The sequence below is a fragment of the Heterodontus francisci genome, chromosome 24 (genome assembly GCF_036365525.1).
Source record: "Heterodontus francisci isolate sHetFra1 chromosome 24, sHetFra1.hap1, whole genome shotgun sequence".
Taxonomy (NCBI): Eukaryota; Metazoa; Chordata; class Chondrichthyes; order Heterodontiformes; family Heterodontidae; genus Heterodontus; species Heterodontus francisci.
In genome coordinates this window covers 69,900,217-69,922,920 of record NC_090394.1, presented here as the reverse complement: position 1 = coordinate 69,922,920, position 22,704 = coordinate 69,900,217, and the positions used below count along the sequence as shown (strand labels likewise).

Sequence of the window (22,704 nt, the reverse complement as noted above, 5' to 3'; positions counted from 1 at the left end):
TGGCTGGAGCCTCGTGACTAGACATTTCTTTACCTCCCCCTTCTCCCAGCCATGTAATCCCCTGGAAGAGGCAAAAAAAAAGCGGAGAGAAAATCTGGGGTTAATAAGGAAAAATAATACTGGGAGTTAAAATCGGGTAATCTAATTAATTTATCCGTGTCTTTGTGAATTCCTAATGATATCAGAACAACTGTTAGCAAAACACTATCTGCCGATCCTTGTGAAGGATACCTGTTCTCCTACTTGGTGTAGTTGCTGAGTCCAATCGATTGGGAAGTGGTTAATACCTCGACAATATTGTTAATCGTGATGGCTGTGTGTGCAGCACCATCTGCTGTATTCCTGCTGTATTGCTGGGGACTGACGGAAAAGGGCCTCCTTTTAATTACTTCAGGCATCATTAGCAAACTAAACATTAGCGTATCTGCAAATTAGAACTTAATCCCCTTCAAAGTTTCTCAATAACAAACTGTCCTGTCAGCAATGATGTTCTTCACTGTGGAAGCACGCGTTAGGTTGATTGTTGAGATGTTTACTCTCTTCACTCCCCCTTTTGTCTCCCTGTGTCACTCAGCATCTCCACACATGGTGATGACCTGTTTCCAAATCCTTACCCGTGTTGTTCTATCACTAGCCATAAGTAAGTAAGTGGAGGAGAGCACCTCAGAGTTTCCCTTCATTCCTATCAGGAAGTATCTTGTCTCCGCTCAAACATTAACCCATAATGCCACGGTCGCTCTGCCTCTGGAATACGTTGCCAGCTGGTTTGGTAGGTACTGACTCCCTACATTACGCTCAAGAGGGAGCAGGACTTGTTCTTGACAGGGACAGAGATCACATCATATAGAAGGCAAGTGTCTTCGTAGGTAACAATTGGTCCAAATGATCTCCTGGACATGTGATCAAGAGGTGGTGAGAGACAAATTTTACAGAGTATTATTTTCCCTTATTTTCCCTGGAGTTCTTCTCTGGTTTATTGCCTGTTCCAGGGGATATATCATGGCTGGGGAGAGGGGGGAGGTAAGGTGATGTCTAGTCACGAGGTTCCTGACGTCATGAGGTGTGGGGCAGGCTTGATGGACCATCTGGTCTTTGTCCTGTCCTGTAATTTTGTATGTTTGTATAGGGCTCCAAAGTTCTGCTAGACATTATCAAACCCCTCTGAAAATAGGCTGGGTTTCCAAAGGGAGGGAAACAAAGTGTTAGTCCACCTGTACAGACCATTGATGAGGCCTTTCACATTGCATGGTCTCTTTCCTAACATCAGGGAAGGTCCCGACCAGAAGCTTGGTGCGATTAGCTGCATAATTGACCCTGTATTTTGATTTCTGCTCCACAATGGGACGTAGGGGAACACAGAGCACCAGCTGCCTGAGTGCGTTCTGGGGTGGGGAAATGGCTCCACGATATAAACGTGCCATTCAGGTCCTTCTTTCTACTCCAACCATTTCATGGCCCAGTCTGTATGTTCATTGGGAAGGCCAGCTGAAGGGTAAAGGGCCATTGTGAGGGGCACTGCCAATGATAAAGTCCATCTTAATCAGGAAGTCATTTTAAAGCAATGCCAGAGAGGAGGAAGGAATGAGGGAACTGAGGGATGCCATGGTTTGGAGCTCCTGGGAATTAATGGTGTTTGTGTGATGAGCTTTGATTTCAACACCTTGGATATGGAGGAAATGGGAAAAAGTGCATAGGACAATGACAGAACAAGAGAGGAAAGCACAGAGCGTCTACAGTATCAGTAAAATAGGGAGAGGCAAGTAAGGTGAGGAGAAAGAGAGAAAGAGAAGTTGAAGGCTAAGGGCAAGAGAGGGACTGACTATCCTGTTCAGGGAAATTTGCTAAAATACATTGGCCATATCAACAAAAGGCTTTCCATGTATTGTTATAGGCTAAAGTAATGGTATGTTGCAATAAGCACAACTCCACCATTGTAAAAGGTGATCAGCATCTTTTTTAAAAGACGACCAGTGAATGCATGAACACCTCTTTATTTTGTCAATGTAAAAAAAGTTTGTAGGAAGTTGCATTCCATAATATCACAATAATCAATATTGTTTATTGAATAGCCATACTGTTTAAAAATTTGGAGATCTTTAATGCATTATTCATTTTTCTGGGTCAATCTGATACGCAAGTTCAAATATGTTAATCAGAAATAGGGTCTAACGAAATCATGGGATATGGAAGTTGATAAAAATGTCACACTTACTGTAATAACATCTCCCATTTTCACATTAAGGCTGGTCAGGTCATAATTGTTACAGTAGTCCTTTACAGCCCTGACCTGCAGGGCAGCTGAGGCATCTGAAAAAAGGAGGAAAAGGAACCATTATCTGTAGGGATGGTGTCTGGGGACTGTTTAAGGTGTTGTGCTGGGTTGTCAGGCACCTTGCTGGAGTGTAGCAGGAAAGAACATTTTAGATTATTATCTGAAAAAATATTGGCATTGGGAAAGGGCTGTTTGACTGCCATTGAGAATCATCCAATTGGATAATGAAGAGTTGGTTCATTTTCCAATTGGTGTAGGAAGGCAGGGCACCTTGAAACTAACATGTTGAGCAACCAATGAGGGGAGTACAGGGGTGGGGCATTTGACTTTGAGCACGCAATATCGGTTGAGGGAGTGCTGCATTGTCTGAGGTGCCGTCTTTTGGATGACATGTTATAAGGGGTCCCTGTCTGCCCTGTCAGGTAGACGTAAAAGATCCCATGGTACTATTTCGAAGTAGAGCAGGGGAGATCTCCTCAGTGTCCCGGCTAACATTTATCCCTCAATCAACATCATTGAAACAGATTATCTAGTTGGTCATTAACTATATTTATGGAACCTTGCTGTGAGCAAATTGACTATCATAATTTCTATATTACAACAGTAACTACTTCAAAAGTACATCATTGGCTGTAAAGAGCTTTCAAAGGTCCTGAGGTTGTGAAAGGTGCTACTGAAATATATATTATTTCTTCTGGTTGTTAATAATCAATCAGACAGAGAACAGAACCTTGATTCATTCAACAAAACAGTAAGCTGCCACTTCAGTGCAGTACTGAGGGACTGCCGGTCTGTCTGAGGTGCGTCTTTTGGAGACCCCATCTGCCCTCTCAAGTGGACACTAAAACATAACTCCAACAACACTCAAGAAGCTCGACACCATCCAGGACAAAGCAGCCTGCTTGACTGATACCCCATCCACCACCTTCAACATTCACTACCCTTCACCACGGACGCACAGTGGCAGCAGTGTGTACCATCTACAAGATGTAACTCACCAAGGCTCCTTCGTCAGCCCCATCCAAACCTGCGACCTCTACCACCTAGAAGGACAAGGGTAGCAGATGCATGGGAACACCACCACCTGCAAGTTCCCCTTCAAGCCACACACCATCCTGACTTGGAACTATATCGCCATTCCTTCACTGTCACTGGATCAAAATCCTGGAACTCCCTGCCTAACTGCACTGTTGGGGTACCTATGCCCCAAGGGCTGCAGCGGTTCAAGAAGGCAGCTCACCACCACCTTCTCAAGGGCAATTCGGGATAGACAATAAATGCTGGCCTAGCCAGTGATGCCCACATCCTCTGAATGAATAAAAAAAAACAAAAGATCCCACAGCTGTATTTTGAAGAACAGTAGGGGAGTTATCCCTCGTGTCCTGGCCAATATTTATTCCTCAATCAACATCACAAGAACAGTTTATTACATTGCTGTTTGTGGGATCTTGCTGTGTGCAAATTATCTGCCATGTTTCCCATATTACAACACTTCCAAATTGCTTTGTTGTCTATGAAGTGCATTGGGCCCTGGGATCGTGAAAGTCGCTATATAAATGCGAGCTTTTTTTTCTTTATTGTAGGGTACATAGTCGATCATGGGGAAATCTGAAACACCTTTATGATTTCAAACCTACCTCTGAGCATTTGCTTGATCTCTTTGCTTGCTTGTGTTGCTGTGAATTGATGAACAATATCCAGGGCCGTCTGATTGTATGTGTTCCTGATGTGTGCATTAATCCCACTCTGAAACACAATTAAATCAACCAACTTTAAGAGCATAAAATGTATAATTACTGCTAAAGCCCTTTTGTCTACAAATGATAATGCTCAAGATTGCTGATGAATCAGGAGGTCGAATGAGTCAAGTGATTAAAAGCTACAGATTCACTTAAGTTCGGAATTGGGATCATTTCACGATTGACATAGATAAATACTGACCAGCACCTCTGTTTGAAAGAGAAAAAGAGCATTTCGAAGGCAGCTCCATTTTGACTTCAACTCGCTATGGTTGTAAAATTGTCAGAGTAGATGTTGACACTTTGGGCAACAACATAATACAGGTGTGAGCAAGTTGGCAGCTCATTTTTACATCTCTCCTCGTTTCTATTTCTATTGGAGTCAGGATCTACCCCAGGTTATGGCTTTGGGTTGTGCTGTGCAATATTCGCAAGGTATTTGTACCAAAGTCCTCAGTCTGCTTTTTAATGAAGGGATTAGCCTGGTTAATGTATGTGCGTTAATACCAATGTTAAATAGCAAAGAGAGGCATTTCATACAGAGAAGTTAGTCTGTTGGTTACTAATATCATCCAATGCCAATTCAACATTTCTTAAAAATGTAAATGACAAATAAAGCCTTTTATCACCTGCGTAAGTTCTTCCAAAACAAGTTAAAGGGATGGTCTGAGAAAGGATTTGAATGCAGCATTTCACCCGTTTTGGGGAAGTTGTGTTAATTCAAACCTTTAACCAAGATGTTTTGCTGAAGCTATTTAACTACAGTTGCATCACAACTGAGCTCAATCTTTCAAGTAGTAGGAGGCCTATTGGATTTCACCCGCCCACCCCAAAGATGATGAGGCCAGTTATAGACCCCCCTCCACCATTGAGCCCCAGCTGCTAATGATTGATCCTTGGTCACCAGGCACTCACTCAGATGGGGAAATTCTTGCACATAGTTTGCTAAGAACATCATTTAAGCTCCATTGTTTGACAATATTATGGAACTGTTCTTGTGTATAAGTATACTGTAAAATGTAACACATTCTCATCAAAATACCGTGTGGCTTGCAATGTTGGCGCTAGTTTTTCCATGCCTAGAAATGATCCACATTTCAGTGGGGCACTGATGTATTGTTTTAATAGTATAATTGAACAACCAGTAATTATTTTGCCATGGAAATAGACAGCAGCTCCACCAGCATCTGTGAAGTGTGACATTTCATTCCTTTGCGTTGTGAATTGTTGTTGGAGATTTTTTAAAAATGTCAAATTTTACACTTGACCTTTTTTTCCTTACTTTTCCTCTGTCTCTTTCTCTCTCTCATTCCAATCTTTTCCCCCCTCTCTTTATTTCTCTCTCCACCTGATTTGACACTGAATTCACAAACTGTAATTTGCCCTCCTTCTCAGTTCTTCTTCTGTTTAAAGCTCAATTGGTTAAGGAGATACCCTGTTTGTCCCATTGCTCACCAAGGTCCCAGATGCCCAATTGCCCTTGCCTTTAAACAAGACGTGTTGCTGTTCTATTTAACTATTTGAGACATCACAAATATTAGTGGGCAAAAATTGGGAAGCCCGACATGTGCACGAACAAGTCAATCTAACTGGGCTCGTTGTGAGATGTTCCAATCCAGTTAATTCTGGGTCCAAAGTTTTTCTCTCCCAAGGACCCTTACTTCCAGTAGCAATCGGACCACTTCAGTCTTCCCACACAGTGCGGCTTCGTGTAGAGCTGTTCCAGCCTTTGTCTGTCGATTGATATCTATTCCGGCCTGTAGCAGAAGTCTGGAAAAATACATTTAAAAATGCTAAGAGAAAGTTTACAGAACAAGCATGCATTTAAATTTCACCTCCTGATATATATAATATATAAAACAAGGAAAATTTTGTACAGCATTTTAAAAAGAAAATTGCATTACAGTCGAAGGCTGTAAAGATTTTCTCAATGATTTCACAAGGAAAGGGAAGATTATCATTGCTGTAACGAACTGAAAGGAAATCACATCCACTTGCACTTCATGTACTGTAAGCACTTTGCTGGCACTGCCTCCCTTAGAAATGATTTGAGAGTAAATTAAATCACTAAAACATGTTCAGGCCAAGCTGCTAACTGCTGGGGGGGAAGGAATGATTGACATCGGCTGACAGTATACTTAATATATAAAAGCGCAGAACATGGAAAAGGCTATTTAGCCCACCTTGCTTGTTCCTTCTACAGACTATCAATCAGAAGACTGTACGTAACCCATGTTATGCCCTGCAGGAAAGTTCAGTTTTTAAAACTCTCTTGCATCCCAAAGACAATTGAGCAAAGTGACGGTATTCTGATATCTTTTAAACTTCTGCATTTATGTCTAGAATGTGGAAAATAAAACCATTCAGCCCATCGAAGCACTTCGCTCCCATGCTCCAATTCATGCAGCCTGGCGTCAACTTTAAATCGGCACAACGCAACTTGCACACATTGGGGAATTCAGCCTATCCATGTTATGAGCTGCACAACCCGAGCATCAGCAATGTCGGCACATAGTCTGAATTTTCCAGTGAAGGGTAGATATGTGCAGCCTCATGTGACTGCCTTGTGAGTACAGACCCTCAGCTTCAGACCGCACAGAATTTCAAACTATACTTTGCCCTATGTGTAAAGGTTAGAATCATAGACTCTTACATCACAGAAAGAGGTCTTTCAGCCCATTATATCTGTGCCAGCCCTTTGATAGAGCTGTCCAGTTTAATGCTACACCCCACCTTTCTCGCCATGACCCCACAAATCAGTTTAGATTAGATTATATTAGAGATACAGCACTGAAACAGGCCCTTCGGCCCACCGAGTCTGTGCCGACCATCAACCACCCATTTTATACTAATCCTACACTAATCCCATATTCCTACCAAACATCCCCACCTGTCCCTATATTTCCCTACCACCTACCTATACTAGTGACAATTTATAATGGCCAATTTACCTACCAACCTGCAAGTCTTTTGGCTTGTGGGAGGAAACCGGAGCGCCCGGAGAAAACCCACGCAGGCACAGGGAGAACTTGCAAACTCCACACAGGCAGTACCCAGAATCGAACCCGGGTCCCTGGAGCTGTGAGGCTGCAGTGCTAATCACTGCGCCACTGTGCCGCCCTTCTCTTCAAGTACATGCCCAATTACCTTTCAATGCTTCCTAAGGAATTCGATTTCTGCACCCTTTCAGATAGTGCGTTCCAGATCTTAACAACCATCTGTTCAATAACAATACCTTTGCTAAACACTAATATAGATTTAATTTTCAAATACAGATCCAATTACTTAGATGACATGGTCTAATCATCAAATGCGGTCAATAATTTTGTGAAATAAAGATTCTTTTAATTTCCCTTTGTTACTGATTTGCCAACCAGTGGAAACCATTGTTTATGCTTCCATTGGCCTTTATTATCTTAAAGACTGTTTTTTTTTTAGATTCCCTCACCCCCTCAACTTTAGAAAGCTCCTCCCCAAATCTTCATATATCTCACCTCTAATTGCTGGTATCATTCTAATGACATCTTAACATTTTGTGTGATAACATAGACTTCAAAGTCGAGATCTACCCTACATGACTCTAACATCCTTCCGATAAAAGGGCGACCATGTCTTTCTTCAACTCAACAGTTAAATATTTACAAAATGGGAGGTAGGATTGTAACCTGACAAACTACAATTCAAAACCAAAATGAACTTTCCTCTTCCTACAAAGAGTTAAAGTTGAGCTACAGCTCGTTAAATTCCTTTAACAATCTCTCAATGGGTGAAGCAATTCTTAACTATTCAAATATTCTAAGTATTGAAAGCTTCTGGTGTTCCAACAGATTCCAAAAAACACCAGAAGATTCATCTTGAAACACAACCTGCTGCCACCTTGTGGTGAGTGTATTAGCTACAGCTGCCACACCAGTTGAGATGAATTTCGTGGAGCTGACGGGGCTCCCGCTGTCCGGTCAAACAGGCGTGGGGAACCCCACCTAGGCCCCTCGGAGCCCCTCCCCGGAGCAATTCAACGGTACTCAGGCACTCAGTGCCAGGGTACCTTTCAGGACGGGTATCCCATCTCCAAGTGCTCAGTAGTATTGGCAGACCCACTGGGAGCGTTGGCCTCTGCCGGTACTATAAGAGGCCTGGGTCCAAGCTCATCGCTGGAGACCCAGACCGCAGTTAAGAGTGACGGGGTCGCTGGGGCCTGTACGGTAGGCCATGGCAAGGCGAGGAGGGTTAGCAGAGGGATTGCCTTTTCCACCGGGCGCCCTCCGTGGGCCACAGGTTGCCCACGGAGGAGGCCTCCCCACAAACCCCGCAGGGAGGCTGCCTTGTTTTACTGGGTGATCTCCCCACATGGTAGAGGACACCCCTGTAGCTGGTGTAATGCCAGTGGCAGCAGGAAGAGGCCCTTAAGTGGCTATTAATTGGCCACTTAAGGGCATCAAATGGCCTCTGGGCGGGAAGGCTGTCTTCTGCCTTTCCTGCCCCAACTTAATTGCAGGGTGACGATAAGGCGATGGGCACTCCAAACCCCACCTTCCATCACTATTCTATGGTCCCCCGTTTCCCGGGGGTCCATTAAATTCCACCCATTGTTTGCAAGCACCCAGTCCCTAACACAATAACATCATGAGAGTCAATGGCTCAGAATTTGCGGTTTTCATGATGGCGAAACTGACAGTGTTCGCTGTCATTACTCTGCGAAACTGACAGCAACTTCTGGCATCCAGACATGATCAGTTAAATGCGGAAATCCAGAAGTTGCTGTCAGTGATTTCCCGCTTCTCCAATGTTGAAGACCTCGCAGGTGGAAATCAATTGGAAATCACTGAATTGACGTGAAGTTAAACTTTTTATGCTGGTAGTCTCACTGTAAGATCCCTTGAAATGTTATGCCTTGTTGAATGAGGTGTAACTGGGTTTTTAACAGCACACTAGGTCATAATTACTGCTGAACAAGCTCTTTGTCCCTGAAAAACGAAATTTACATTTGTGGAATTTAAAATTTCTACATTCCCTGATAAAATTTCCATAGATTTTTTTAAATAATAAATGTTATTTATAAGTTTATGATCTTTCAGCTTGTAACTTAATACCATATGCAAGTCCCAGTCCTTACTTGGTTTCTGTAAAATTCTTCAGTGTGATTGCTGGATGCTATAGATAACATCAGAATGAAATTAACATTGGGAAAGGGGAAATCCAAGCCCCTGAGCTCGCTAGATCTTTGTGTGCAGATTTATTCCAGGTCAGTGGCGAGCACAGTCACTTTGCCGCTGACGGCAAAATCCGGGCCAACATTACCACCGAAAAGGCTGAACTACAGAACTCAGCTGATGTACCTGTGGTAATAAGCATCTGACATCCTATCATCATTTTTCCCAGTGTGAGACATTTATTGGAAATCCATTGCAGCAATTCTGTGCTGAAGTCTTACAGGATAGTGGCTTCAGGCTCGGTTATGAAGTTGCTGCTGAATTTCAGGCACTTTGTATAACATCTGAAAAGTTACCATATTTCACCGGTGAAAGAAGCATTTCTTTTATCATTCTACTAAAGATGTGATTACTCTGTGCTCCATTTACAATCTTACATTGGGAGGAAATGAAACATCCTTTCATCATTGTAATGTGACAGAGGGAGCCAGCAACCAGTCTACATAATGTGTTCCTGGTTAATTTCTACCCCACTGTAATACTGGTGAGGGGCTGCTCACTGCCACAGTACCAAAACGGCTCTTATCAAAGTCATAAATGATATCCTATGTGACAGTGACAAAGGCGGGCGGGACTGCTCTCACCATTCTTATTTGTCTAATCATAGCCAGAGAATCACTTGCAATGGCTCCTCTTTCTGCTCCCGCACTGTTACCTCTGTCCCCCAAGGATCTATTCTTGGCCCCTCCTATTTCTCATCTGCACGCTGCCCCTCGGTGACATCATTAGACAGCACAAAGTTAGTTTTTATGTGTCTGTTGACAACACCCTGCTTTAACTCATCATGACCTGTCTTGACCCCTCCACTGTCTCTAAATGCTGTCTGGCATCTAGTACTGGATGAGCAGAAATTACCTACAATTAAATATTGGAAAGATCAAAGCCATAGTCCTCGGTCCCTGCCACTAACTCCATTCCCTCGCCGCCGACTCTATCCCTCTCCCTGGCAACAGTCTGAGGCTGAACTGGACTGCTCGCAACCTTGGTGTCATATTTGACCGAGCTGAGTTTCGAACATTACTAAGATTGCCTATTTCCAACGTCATAACATTGCCCAACTCTGCCCCTGCCTCAGTTCATCTACTGCTGAAACGCTCATCCATGCTTTGGTTAGCTCTAGATTTGACTATTCTAATGCACACCTAGCTGGCATTCCATGTTCTACCCTCCGTAAACTTGATGGCGCCCAAATCTCTGCTGCCCTTGTCCTAACTCACACCAAGTCCCGTTGACTCATCACTCCTGTGCCTACACTGGTTTTCGGTTATGTAATAACTCGATTTAAAAATTCTCATCCTTGTTTTCAAATCCCTCCATGGCCTCATCCCTCCCTATCTCTGTAATCTCTTCCAGACCCACAACCCTCCGAGATATTTGCACTTGTCTAATTCTGGCCTCTTGAGCATCCCTGATTTTAATCGCTCCACCACTGGTGGTTGTGCCTTCAGCTGCTGAGTCTCTAAGCTCTGGAATTTCCTCCCTACACCTCTCCGCCTCTCTACCTCTCTTCCCTCCTTTAAGACACTCCTTAAACCCCACCTCTTTGACCAAGCTTTTGGTCACCTGACCAAATATCCTTATGTAGCTCGGTGTCATATTTTGTTTTATAATGCCCCTGTGAAGCACCTTGGAATATTTTATTACATTAACAGTGCTATACAAAGGCAAGTGGTTGGGCTGGATTTCTAAAACAGCTCGGAGTCCAGATCAGGGGTGGGCAAGAGCGCAATTTGGTGCCTCCGGCCTCCGTGCAAGTTCGCCCCCATAATCCCGATCCCCAGCCAGCTAGAAGCTCCTGGCAGCCAATTGAGGCCAATTATTGTTAATTAAGGGGCCTCCTGAGGCCCCATTCCTGCAGAAACTGGAATTTCCAATCGGCAGTCCACACTGACATGGACCACATCCAGGTCATGTGAGGGGCCACACCCAGACTCATCACGGCCGATGGGCCACAGCTGCGGGTGGGGTTGCCCCTTCAGGATCATGGCCAGGCAGCTGTGGCTTTTTAAAACATAAAAATAAACTTACCTTCACTTGTCTCTCGCAGTATCCATCTTCAGATTGGCAGATCGCACCTGGGCTAGAGGGCTTCCCATTGGCTCTCCTGCGCCGAAAGCCCATTCACCATCCTTGATTGGATGGTGAGTCCACTCTCTGGCCTTTAATTGGCTGAAGATTTGAAAATCAGCCTAATGCACACAGGGTGCGGGGTGGGGAACTGGAACTAGCCCCCCATCTCCAGTTCCCGACCCCCGATTGAAAACCCAGCCCATTGTTGATGTTGAATCCAATGTAACAGGGTGAAGTCATTTGCAGAAACACTTCCACTCGAAGTCATTCTGCCAACATGTGAAAATCAAAAGATTTAAGAAAAGTGTAAAAAAAATGAGGGGCCAGACGTTGGCTGTGCTCCTATAACCTGCCCTCTGCACTGTGACAGTGCTGCAGTATAATAGATTAGATTAGAGATACAGCACTGAAACAGGCCCTTCGGCCCACCGAGTCCGCGCCGAACATCAACCACCCATTTATACTAATCCTACACTAATCCCATATTCCTACCAAACATCCCCACCTGTCCCTATATTCCCCTACCACCTACCTATACTAGTGACAATTTATAATGGCCAATTTACCTATCAACCTGCAAGTCTTTTGGCTTGTGGGAGGAAACCGGAGCACCCGGAGAAAACCCACGCAGACACAGGGAGAACTTGCAAACTCCACACAGGCAGTACCCGGAATCTAACCCGGGTCCCTGGAGCTGTGAGGCTGCGGTGCTAACCACTGCGCCACTGTGCCGCCCTCTCTTTCAATACTTTCAATATTACACTTTCTTTCATCAGATTAATACATTTCTTATCTTCCATTCGCAATAGTACAGCAAAGCACAAAACAGGAACATTGGCATCGTACCAAGAGGAGATATTAAGCAGGTAGCACTGGTGGAATCAGAGCCAATATAGACACAATCATTTTTGAATTACTCGGTCAATATTTCTTCCACTCAGAGTATGCTTCACTTAAAGGTTGATCTATTTCAGTTCTATATCAGAATATTTATTTTAGCTGCAAGTTTTAAAGTGAAAGTTACATCAAACTGTATCCAAAAGAAAGAGTGTTGTTTTAAAGTTGTTTCTGAATGCACTTTTCAATCACACCAATGCACTTGGCCAATTTCAGAAAGACTAGTAGGGTGGCACAGTGGCGCAGTGGTTAGCACCGCAGCCTCACAGCTCCAGCGACCCGGGTTCAATTCTGGGTACTGCCTGTGTGGCGTTTGCAAGTTCTCCCTGTGTCTGCGTGGGTTTCCTCCGGGTGCTCCGGTTTCCTCCCACATGCCAAAGACTTACAGGTTGATAGGTTAATTGGCCATTATAAATTGCCCCTAGTATAGGTAGGTGGTAGGGGAATATAGGGACAGGTGGGGATGTGGTAGGAATATGGGATTAGTGTAGGATTAGTATAAATGGGTGGTTGATGGTCGGCACAGACTCGGTGGGCCGAAGGGCCTGTTTCAGTGCTGTATCTCTAAACTAAACTAGTCAGTACACCACCTGTTAAACCTCAGTGAGAGTGAGGTGTGAGTGAGGGATATGTTTGTGCAAGGTGTGTGGATATGAGCTCATGCATGTAACTCTGACATATGTTCTCATACACCACACAGAACTAGGTGCCCTGTGGGTGAGGTATGGGGGAATTCACTGGCGTAGAGTATATCGTTGGTGAGGAAAACATAACAGTGGTTATGTTACTGAGCTAGTAATTTGGAGAATGTGAGTTCAAATCCCACTACAACAGTTTGAGAATTTGAATTCAGTTTCAAAAAACTGGCGTCAATAATAGTAACCATAGTGCTGTTAAATCCCATCAACGAAACCTATTGTCCTTACCCAGTCTGGCCTATATGTGCTCCAGTCCCACACCATCATGACTGACTCTTAACTGCTCTCTGAAGTGACCTCGCAAGCCACTCAATTGCATCAAAACGCCACAAACAAAGCGCACTGCAGTGGTTCAAGAGAAGGCCCACCATCGTCTTTTTAAGGGTAACTAGGGAGGGGCAATAAATGCTGGCTAGTCGGCGAACGAATAAAGAAAAAAATTACAAACAAGTCTTCCCATGCTTCTTCGAATGATAGGATTCCTCCACCCACTGCAACAATTTATGTCTCACTTAATAGGTTTAGAAACACCATGTACTGAGCACTCACATACTGGAAAGTGGCCATGACCTTGCCGATCGGCAGTGCTGTGATCTCCCAGACCCATATGAAGGGTCCAGCAGCAGTCTCATGGCACCAGCTTGTTCCTCTGTTGGTTCTGTTTGTATCAAAGTACAGAACAAAGTGCTCAATCTGTTTACAGGAGCAGGTTAGGTTTGAAAGACATTTCTTTACCCAGAGAATGGTTAGAATGTGGAACTCGCTACCACAGGGAACAGTTGAGGCAAATAGCATAGATGAATTTACGGGGAAGCTAGACAAACACATGAAGGATAAAGCAATAGAAGGCTCTGTTGATAGGGTGAAATGAAGAGGGGTGGGATAAGGCTCAAATACTTTGTGATACTTGGTAACTTTATAAAGTATCAAATATTAGGCATATTCCTGGACACTCCAGGCAAATATTCACAAACTCTCGAGATATCCTGGTAAATTTTGTCACATTCCAGGGGCTCCTGCCAAATACAGAGAGACTCAGAGGGCCCTTTTAAAGATTGACACCTTTCCGAAGACTCTTTTAATCGAAGATCCGAGTTTGAAAATTTGTGCTTTGAAGTCATTTACTGTAAGGGAGGTGGGGAGGGGGGGGGGGGGGGAAATTAAATTTTGGATATTTCTAGATATAGACGCCTATAGTTGTTGAGTGGAAACTTGTATTCTAATCCCTGTGTCGAAATTCCTCCATGGCCTTGCACCCCCTATCTCTGTCACCTCCTCCAGCCCTACAACCCTCTAGGATCTCTGCACCCCTCCAGTTCTAGTCTCTTGTGCAATCCCCCTCCCCCCCCCCCCCCCACTTCCTTCACTCCACCATTGGCAGCCCTGTCCTCAGTTTTCTAGGCCCTAAGCTCTGGCCACGTGTTTGGTCATCTGTCCCAATGTGTCCTTATTTGGGCTTGGTGTCCAGTTTCTGTCTGAAAATACTCCTGTGAAGCACCTCGAGATATTTTACTACACTGATTGAGCTACAGAAATGCAAGTTGTTGATTTTTCCCATAGAAATGGTATACTGGAATTTCTGAATGATATTTTTGCTATTCCTTCAGTTTGGAGTCTGCACTGATTATTTTACACTGCCACAGATCTGTATCTGTTATTTCAAGTTACAGTTTTGAACAGCAGTCTCTAGGGGGTGATACAAACTCAATATTTATCAGAACATTGATTTTCAGTGTACCCTCCCACAGATATTTTAAGCACAATGTAAAATCATGTAGTGATCACCGACATGTAGAACAAATGATTTATTACTGCAAATGACTTGTTAATACTCAGATCCACTCAGAACCTCATATTTTCCCTACATCTGGAACTTGTTTTGGCCAACTGTGGTACTCTTGCTATATTTGTTAAATGTGGAAATCTGTTGTTATCAGTTAAGTCTGGCTATGTATGTGTTCAGCGTACTGTGTCAAATCAACTGCTCACCTTGCTGTCAGCCTTAGCTCAGGGTTGGCACTCTCACCTCTAAGTTGAGGAAATAATCTAGGCTGACACTCCTGGTGCAGTACTCAGTGTCGTCTTTCAGCTGGGACGTTAAACTGAAGCCCCATCTACCCTCTCAGGTGGATGTAAAAAAATTCCATGGCAATACTCGGAGAAAGGGAAGTGTCCTGGCCAATATTTATTCCTCAACCAACATTATTATCTAGTCAGTTATCTCATTGCTGTTTGTGGGAGCTTGCTGTGCGCAAATTGACTACTGCCTTTCCTACATTACAATGGTGACTGTACTTTAAAAGTATTGCTGGAAAAGGAGTGTGCTAAGAATTATGCTAACAACCAATTTAGGATCATCAGTTAGCCTTGCAATGTGGTTCACTTATGTTTGCTAGAAGCTACATATATTCATACGTAGGGACCCGTCCTCTGCAGGCAACAGGAACATATCCAGGTGTTGTGCCTTTTTTTGAATTAAACAAAAGCGTGGGGGACAATAGTTCCCTGGTGCATTCTCCATGCAATCAATCAGAGCCGACTTGCTAACCAATCAGGTACCCTTTTCTCATTCAGTATAAATTGCTGCTCCCTTTGAAAGTTGGCATTCTTGCGTTTGTCCTGATGAGTGCCAGATGAAAAGCTTCAACGGCATGTCTCTTTTTTTCAGCAGTACTCACGTTCTGTACTACTAAGTGACTACTTTAAAAGTATTTCAATGGCTGTAATGTGCTTTGGAACGCCCTGAGGATGTGAAGATTGTTGAAAATGCATGTTCTTTCTACATGTAGCATGCAGCTACCATTGTCAATTCATCAACCTTGATGCAATCAATAACTAGAATTCTACTAAAAGATAATGGTCAAATTTTAATTAGCATCATTCCTAGTCCTAAAAATAGACCATGTTAATTGGACATTATCCAGAATACTATAGCTGGTTGCTGTGGAAACATCCCCTTGTATTCTGCTGTAGCATTAATTGTATGCAAGCGTCTGTTTAATGAAGGTACAATACGTTTCTGTGTTAGTGGACAAAATCTATATAGTGGGATAATGCTGCTCTTGTGCAGCAGAAGGTGAAGAATTCTGACAGTAGCCATTTTAGTTGAGCAGTTTGTCAATAGTTCCCATGCTCTAAGGGCAACAGACAGGCAGGAATTCTGAATTCATACATTTTTGCAGTCTGATAGTTGCATGTATTTCGCTATTCTTCCAGTCATTATGAATAAAAGACCTCCAGTATTCAATTCAAGGCCATTGTTTGAAAGCTAAAGGAGCATCGACCGGAGCGAATCTCAACCTTTCTGCTTCTGAGCACCACCCACCCTTCTGTGTTATAAAAGTCCCGAGGACTCCCCAATACATAAGTAGTTTTCTGTATAAAAGTTAGTTATACAATTAAATATATAAATTTATTATTACTTTTATGCTGAGCAACAATTCTCACTTCTCACAGCAACATTCAAACCCATCATCATATGGCTTCCTTCCCAATTAAAGCACATTTTAAAAAAATATCTTCAATCGCGTAAATGCGAACACCACAGTAATGTTCCGTGTCACCACAAGGGGGAGGCAGCTCGAGGAAACCATGTCAGCTGATTGACGCCCTCATAGCTGGTACCTTCACCTCCCTCCGCCTCAGCGGATTGGCTGTGTGATTGCCTCCATCTGGTTGAACTCGTATTGGACATAAATGTCTTTAGTGGCACTAAACGCATGCATTTTCATGCAGTCTAGACGTTTCAAAACGCTTCACAGAGTGAATTACCTTCAGGACGCAGCGACTCTATTTGAGTAGGCAAACTCACTCAGACAAACGTAAGTATTTCCTCCAAATAGTACGCAGTTAATTTACGGGAGCAAGTTGAATTTTCTTCTCCACATTCCTGTATTTTTTTTTTTGGTGGGCCCCTGGAGACCATCTACCCACCCTCCCCCCCACCCCTGATTGAGAACCCCTGATCGACAGCACATTTTGGATAACTAAGGCTCGGCCTTTTCCTTATATTTGGTTTAAAAGGGGTTATTTTAACTAAAACATAATGCTGATAAGACCCGCCTGTTTGAAAGTCCGGATTTAGCACACAATTTCAGTCCTAATTGCCTGCAGGTGCTAAAGCAAACACCTACAGGTTTTGCACTCAACTGCTGATTAGGCGTATTTTTCGTGGAACACTATATGTGGGCCCTCGCAACTACTTCCACTGAAGGTGTGGAGTGTTCTGGCTGGCACACAGCAACACGATTCAGGGATGCTCAGGGTCCGAGGGAGAGGGTGCACAGGTTCCCGGATGCAGCACTGGAGGTCCTGATGGAGAAGGTCCAGAGAAAGAGGGATGTCTTCTAAGCGCAGGAAGGGAAGGAGTCACCTCGCCCTCCTGTCCCTCTCTCCTACAGCAGCCCGTGCTATCATGCCATTCTGCCTGGCTTCATATCCTCCCCCCATTTTCAAACAGACTAAGGGACCCCCCCCCCAGCAAGATGCCCATGACCAAGCATTCCCTTTCTCCTGGTAACTCCAATAAGGTGTCCAATAAGGTGGAGTAACACAGCACTAACTCTTTTTAGGTGAAATCCTCAGAGGATTTCTGGAATAAATGTTGCCCAAGTGTTGGTGAAGTTTTAACAAAGTGTTCCAAGAGGTCCTCTTCGCAGCTTCAGTAGCAAGTGAACATGAAATGGTGAGTATCTCTTTAAGTAGCACTTGAAATCATCTTGATGTTTACTCCCAAACCCCTTTGTTCCTTATTCTGGGAGAGTGCCCTTATTTTCGGTTGTGGCTTTGATTGAGTTGCATTCCCTGAATGATTTATATTAAGCACAAGGTGAAACCGCCCTGCTTTTTCTCCTGATGTAGAACATTGTCATTCCCATCCATTACAGAGGCCACTGCGCAGTTGTTTATTTACAAATGGTATTAGTGATAAGGTCACTTTCTCAATTTTAGCCATAAACCTAGTGGACTGGTGACTCACTCAATATTCATGTGCAATAACAACAACAATTTGCATTTATATAGCACTTTTAACGTAGGAAAAACATCTCAAGGCACTTGGCAGAAGGAATAATAAAACAAAATTTGACTCCGAACCACATAAGGAGATATCAGGACAGGTGATCAAAAGCTTGCTCAAAGAGGTAGGTATTAAGGAGAGTCTTAAAGAAGGACAGAGAGTGGCAGAGAGGTTTAGAAAGGTAATTCCAGAGCTTAGGGCCCAGGCAGCTGAAGGTATGACCGCAAATGGTGGAATGAAGAAAATCAATGATGCACAGGAGGTCAGGATTAGAGGAGCGCAGATATCTCGGAGGGTTGTAGGGCTGGAGGAGATTACAGAGATAGGGTTTGAAGACAAGAATGAGAGTTTTAAGATGGGAAAAATTTAAACTATGACCCTGCACAGGGAGGTGTCGTGTTGAGAAATGTATGCCGCACTGCCACTTGTAGGTAATGTAAAAAGGGCTTTAAAGAAAACAGAGGTGAGGACATTTCCACTTTAGAACTGACATCTAAGTGTGTTCTACATTGCAAGTGGAAACTTGACCTTGAGAGGATCTTGCTACTTCATCTCAAGAGTATTTTCTGTTGCTCCAACTCTGCTCAAACTTCACCAATAATCTGAGAAGAGTTGCTATGGTTGGAGTTTTTTGAAGTTAGAGTGAACGTGCTTAAGATTCACAGCTGCTGTTCTGCCCCTTAACATTCTGCCAAAGTTGCAAATTATACTCTCAAAGCCATCTCATCGAGAGATGTTAAAAATAACTGACAAATTGTGCGCTTTGTGCCTACTTTTCCACAGTTATCTTACAATGCCTCCACTGGAGACAATCCAATTCCAGTGACAGAAATGCAGTATAAATAAAGCTGTCAGTGATATGGAGACCTTTCCTGACAGGTGATTCTCCCTGGTGATGATGGAGGCACAGTGCCAGATGCAAACAGATATAAATGCTGTCAGCCACACCTGGCAATCATTTTGTAGTTTTTTTTTTATTTATTCGTTCATGAGATGTGGGCCAGGCCAGCATTTATTGCCCATCCCTAATTGCCCTTGAGGAGGTGGTGGTGAGCTGCCTTCTTGAACCGCTGCAGTCCATGTGAGATAGGTACACCCACAGTGCTGTTAGGAAGGGAGCTCCAGGATTTTGACCCAGCGACAGTGAAGGAACGGCGATTATAGTTCCAAGTCAGGATGGTGCGTGACTTGGAGGGGAACTTGCAGGTGGTGGTGTTCCCATGTATCTGCTGCCCTTGTTCTTCTAGGTGGTAGAGGTTGTGGGTTTGGAAGGTGCTGTCAAAGGAGCCTTTGTGAGTTGCTGCAGTGCATATTGTACAAGGTACACACTGCTGTCACTGTGCGTTGGTGGTGAAGGGAGTGAATGTTGAATGTGGTGGATGGGATGCCAATCAAGTGGGCTGCTTTGTCCTTGATGGTGTCAAGCTTCTCGAATGTTGTTGGAGCTGCACCACCTCAGGAAGTGGAGAGTATTCCATCACACTCCTGACTTGTGCCTTGTAGATGTTGGACAGGCACTGGGGAGACAGGAGGTGAGTTACTCGCTACAGAATTCCTAGCCTCTGACCTGCTCTTGTAGCCACAGTATTTATGTGGCTGTTCCAGTTCAGTTTCTGGTCAATGGTATCCCAGTCATGGAAAAGCCAAGTTCTAAGCCAACCTGCACAGCATGGTGGCTGGTGAAAAAGTTGATACCACACAATGACATCACACGAGATGAATGATGCCACCAATGATGTCACTGAATATTGTCCAGAGAAATTCATTTAAAAGAAGAATGACTCTATGACTCAGTAGTAAGTCAAAGGATATGTTGTTTTATAACAGGGCCTTGTAACCAGAGGTTAGCAGACTGAATAAGGTAGATTTCCTTTTTATTAAATGGAATTTTGCAACTTTTGCCAGTGCTTTGTGGATTGAATTCGGTGACTGTCTCTATGACTCAGTGAAAGCTGCAAGTAGTGGTCTTATTTCTTCACTCATGTATTTATCCGCTGCAGGTCTGGGAATACACTAAAAGGTATGCAAGATGTACCAGTTGTAATTATGTACCAGTGTTGGAGTGACAATCGAAGTTACACAGTACTCAAAGTTGTTCCACTTTTTTGAAGCAATTGGGATGGTTCTAGGCTTTGCTGGCGCTGGGGGATGTACCTTGGCCCTTGTTGGGGCTGGGGGGTGGGGTGGGGACGGTAGGGGGAAGAAGGGATCTGATAACACTGGGAGAAGGAACGTCCCAGAACTAGTAGCACGAGCTTTTAACTTTTGAAGTGATCTCAGTGAACATTAAATTTGGTGTTTGTAATTGTTCAGCATCTTGCTCTCACTCTGACTGCCTCTTTCTCTTATATATCCACATCTCTCTTTGTGTCTTCCACACCTCTCACATATGCTGGTGATTACAATTCTTACATTTTCTAAGCATCAACAAAACACAGGCGAAATTTTAATGGAAATGAAAATTGTGTAGGTTCTATAATGGGTGAGGGATTAAAGCTCAAGCATTGAAGGTGAAAATTACCCCCACTGTTCTCCCATTATAAAAAGTTGACCTGCGGGTTGATTCAATTGTGACATGTTGACATACACTTTAATATATTGAGTTAAATTTCAGGTCGCATACCTGTGACCCAGGGAGACAGGGTTTGCAATTTTGTATGGCATGTAAAATCTGTAAGTGTGATGCAGTAAGGTAATTAAAACTTAGAATAGAATAAAGAGACAATTTAAAATCCAATCTCTACATCTAAACTGCTGAAAGATATTAAAAAAGAACAAATATTTTGCCATATGCATAATTGAAGGGAACTCTAAGAGCTGTTTTAGAAAAGAATGATCTCACTCACTGAAATTGTCCAACTGAGCATCAACAATGAGAAAGTAGATACAATATTATACATTTATTTTTAAAATACTCATTAAAACAAAGGGATGACTAGTACTTTCCTATCCTATGAACTTATCAGCTTGGATCCTCTCCAACACTGGGAGCTGTGTCTGCACATTCTCCTCCTATCCCCTGCTATTTAACTATTGTTTCCACAGCAATACATGCACAGGGCCAAATATAATGGACTCACCATTGCATTTATCTCCATACTTGTCCTGGGAGGAGCAGGGAGTCTGGTAAAAAAATATATTGTAGCTGTCCTCTCCTAATTATCCTAAGGATCTCCAAAATTCTAATGATGTGACCAAAGATAAGTGATTATTTTTTGAACTAAATTAGCTTCCACTGAGCACAATGCCCATGATTTATGGCAAAACTCTACATCAGGCTACAAAGGAACAGATTGGCTCATAAACTGTTCAGAATAAGTCATCTTGGGCCCCATGTTATACGAGAGCCAATTTGCATACAGAACAGTTTTAAAAATCTGCCCTCTCAAGTGGGTGTAAAAGATCCCATGGTACTACTTAGAGGAAGAGGAGGCGAGTTCTCCCCAGTGTCCTGACCAATGTTTATCCCTCAACCATCATCACTAAAACTGATTATCCAGTCATTATCATACTGCAGTTTGTGAGAGCTTGCTGTGTGCAGATTGGCTGCCTCATTTCCTATATGGCAGAAGTGACTACACTTCAGAAGTACTTCAGTGGCTGTAAAGCACTTTGGGATGTCCTGAGGTCCTGAAGGTCTGATATAATTGCAAATTCTTGAATATTGCTGAAAACAGAGACATTTTGTCAAAGCTATTCTTCTTGCATTCATCAGGACAAATCACAAGAATACCAATGTAAGGGAAAGCAACAAATTTATACTATATCCGAAAAGAGTGGTGATTGGTTGGCAAGTGGACTCTGATTGGTAGAGGTGTTGCCATGGCGAATGCGCCAGTTTATGGTGACTGACGGTCACCATATTCTTTCTTTTACATTATGTTCGTTATGATATCCAAATATATAACTTTCAGCTGAATATGTTACTGTGCCAGAGCAGGACAGACTTGTACATGTAGGGAGCTAGGACCTGGGGGAAAGCCACAACCATGTTCACTGTCATTTCCAAGAGAGCAATTTGAGTCCTGGTCTTTTACTGCATGTGATCTGCAAAGCATCATGCAGCTGAATCCTTCCTGGCAGTTGTCACGAGCACTTTCCTATTTCCTGACACGTTTTGCTGATTGTTTCACCTCAAGGCCCCCCACCCCCCCCAAACCCCCTAGTCTCCAGCCTTTTATTTGTCCCTACTTAATTATCACTGAACTCAAAAAGTATCTTGGATCACTCTAAATCACATCATTTTTCTTCTCATGAGGATTTATTTTTCCAGTTAATGCTACCCTCCAGCTTACTCCAAACTGTACCAGAGCCAAGTATTTTGTTATGCTGAAATCAGGAGGCAGAGTCTCAGTAAAAAGTTTCTTTAAAAAAAAATTTATGGCAGCAAATTGTAACATCAAAATGCAAAGTGCATGCAAGATTCCGGCCATGTATTTGAGCAATGTCGGCAAGGCTACAGTCACCCATGATGCAGAGTTCGATAGCCCTGTCAATATTGAAGCAGGTCATGGATGGAACTGTATGACAGTGTCGTCACTCGTCAGCCTGACACACTCAACCAGCAGAAGCAACACTATTACACCATTCAGCCGTACAAGTGTGACGTCCTTTATTAAAAAATCAATTTGCTTTTGACTCGAGGACAAAAGGAAACAGCAATGGGATTTGGTGATTAGAGGCTGCTTGACAACATCTGGATAATAAATGGCAGAGAACCGTGACAGCGATCCCATCGAGGGAGCAACAAAAAGGAGGGCTTGCAACAGCTGTTGCTTCTCAGAGTTTGGAGGGGGTTACA

General features: G+C 43.4%; 1 protein-coding gene across 7 annotated transcripts in view; it reads right to left on the bottom strand.

The window, feature by feature from the left end:
* The window catches only part of caskin1 (CASK interacting protein 1), a 646,418-nt gene that overhangs the window by 141,276 nt on the left and 482,438 nt on the right, over nt 1–22,704 (bottom strand). For all 7 annotated transcript variants that reach the window (XM_068056519.1, XM_068056520.1, XM_068056521.1 and 4 more), the window contains 3 exons: nt 5,673–5,781; nt 3,910–4,018; nt 2,213–2,307 (listed from right to left, as the gene is read on the bottom strand). In XM_068056519.1, the coding sequence (XP_067912620.1) occupies nt 2,213–2,307; nt 3,910–4,018; nt 5,673–5,781 (313 nt within the window). The remainder of the gene's footprint in view (nt 1–2,212; nt 2,308–3,909; nt 4,019–5,672; nt 5,782–22,704) is intronic.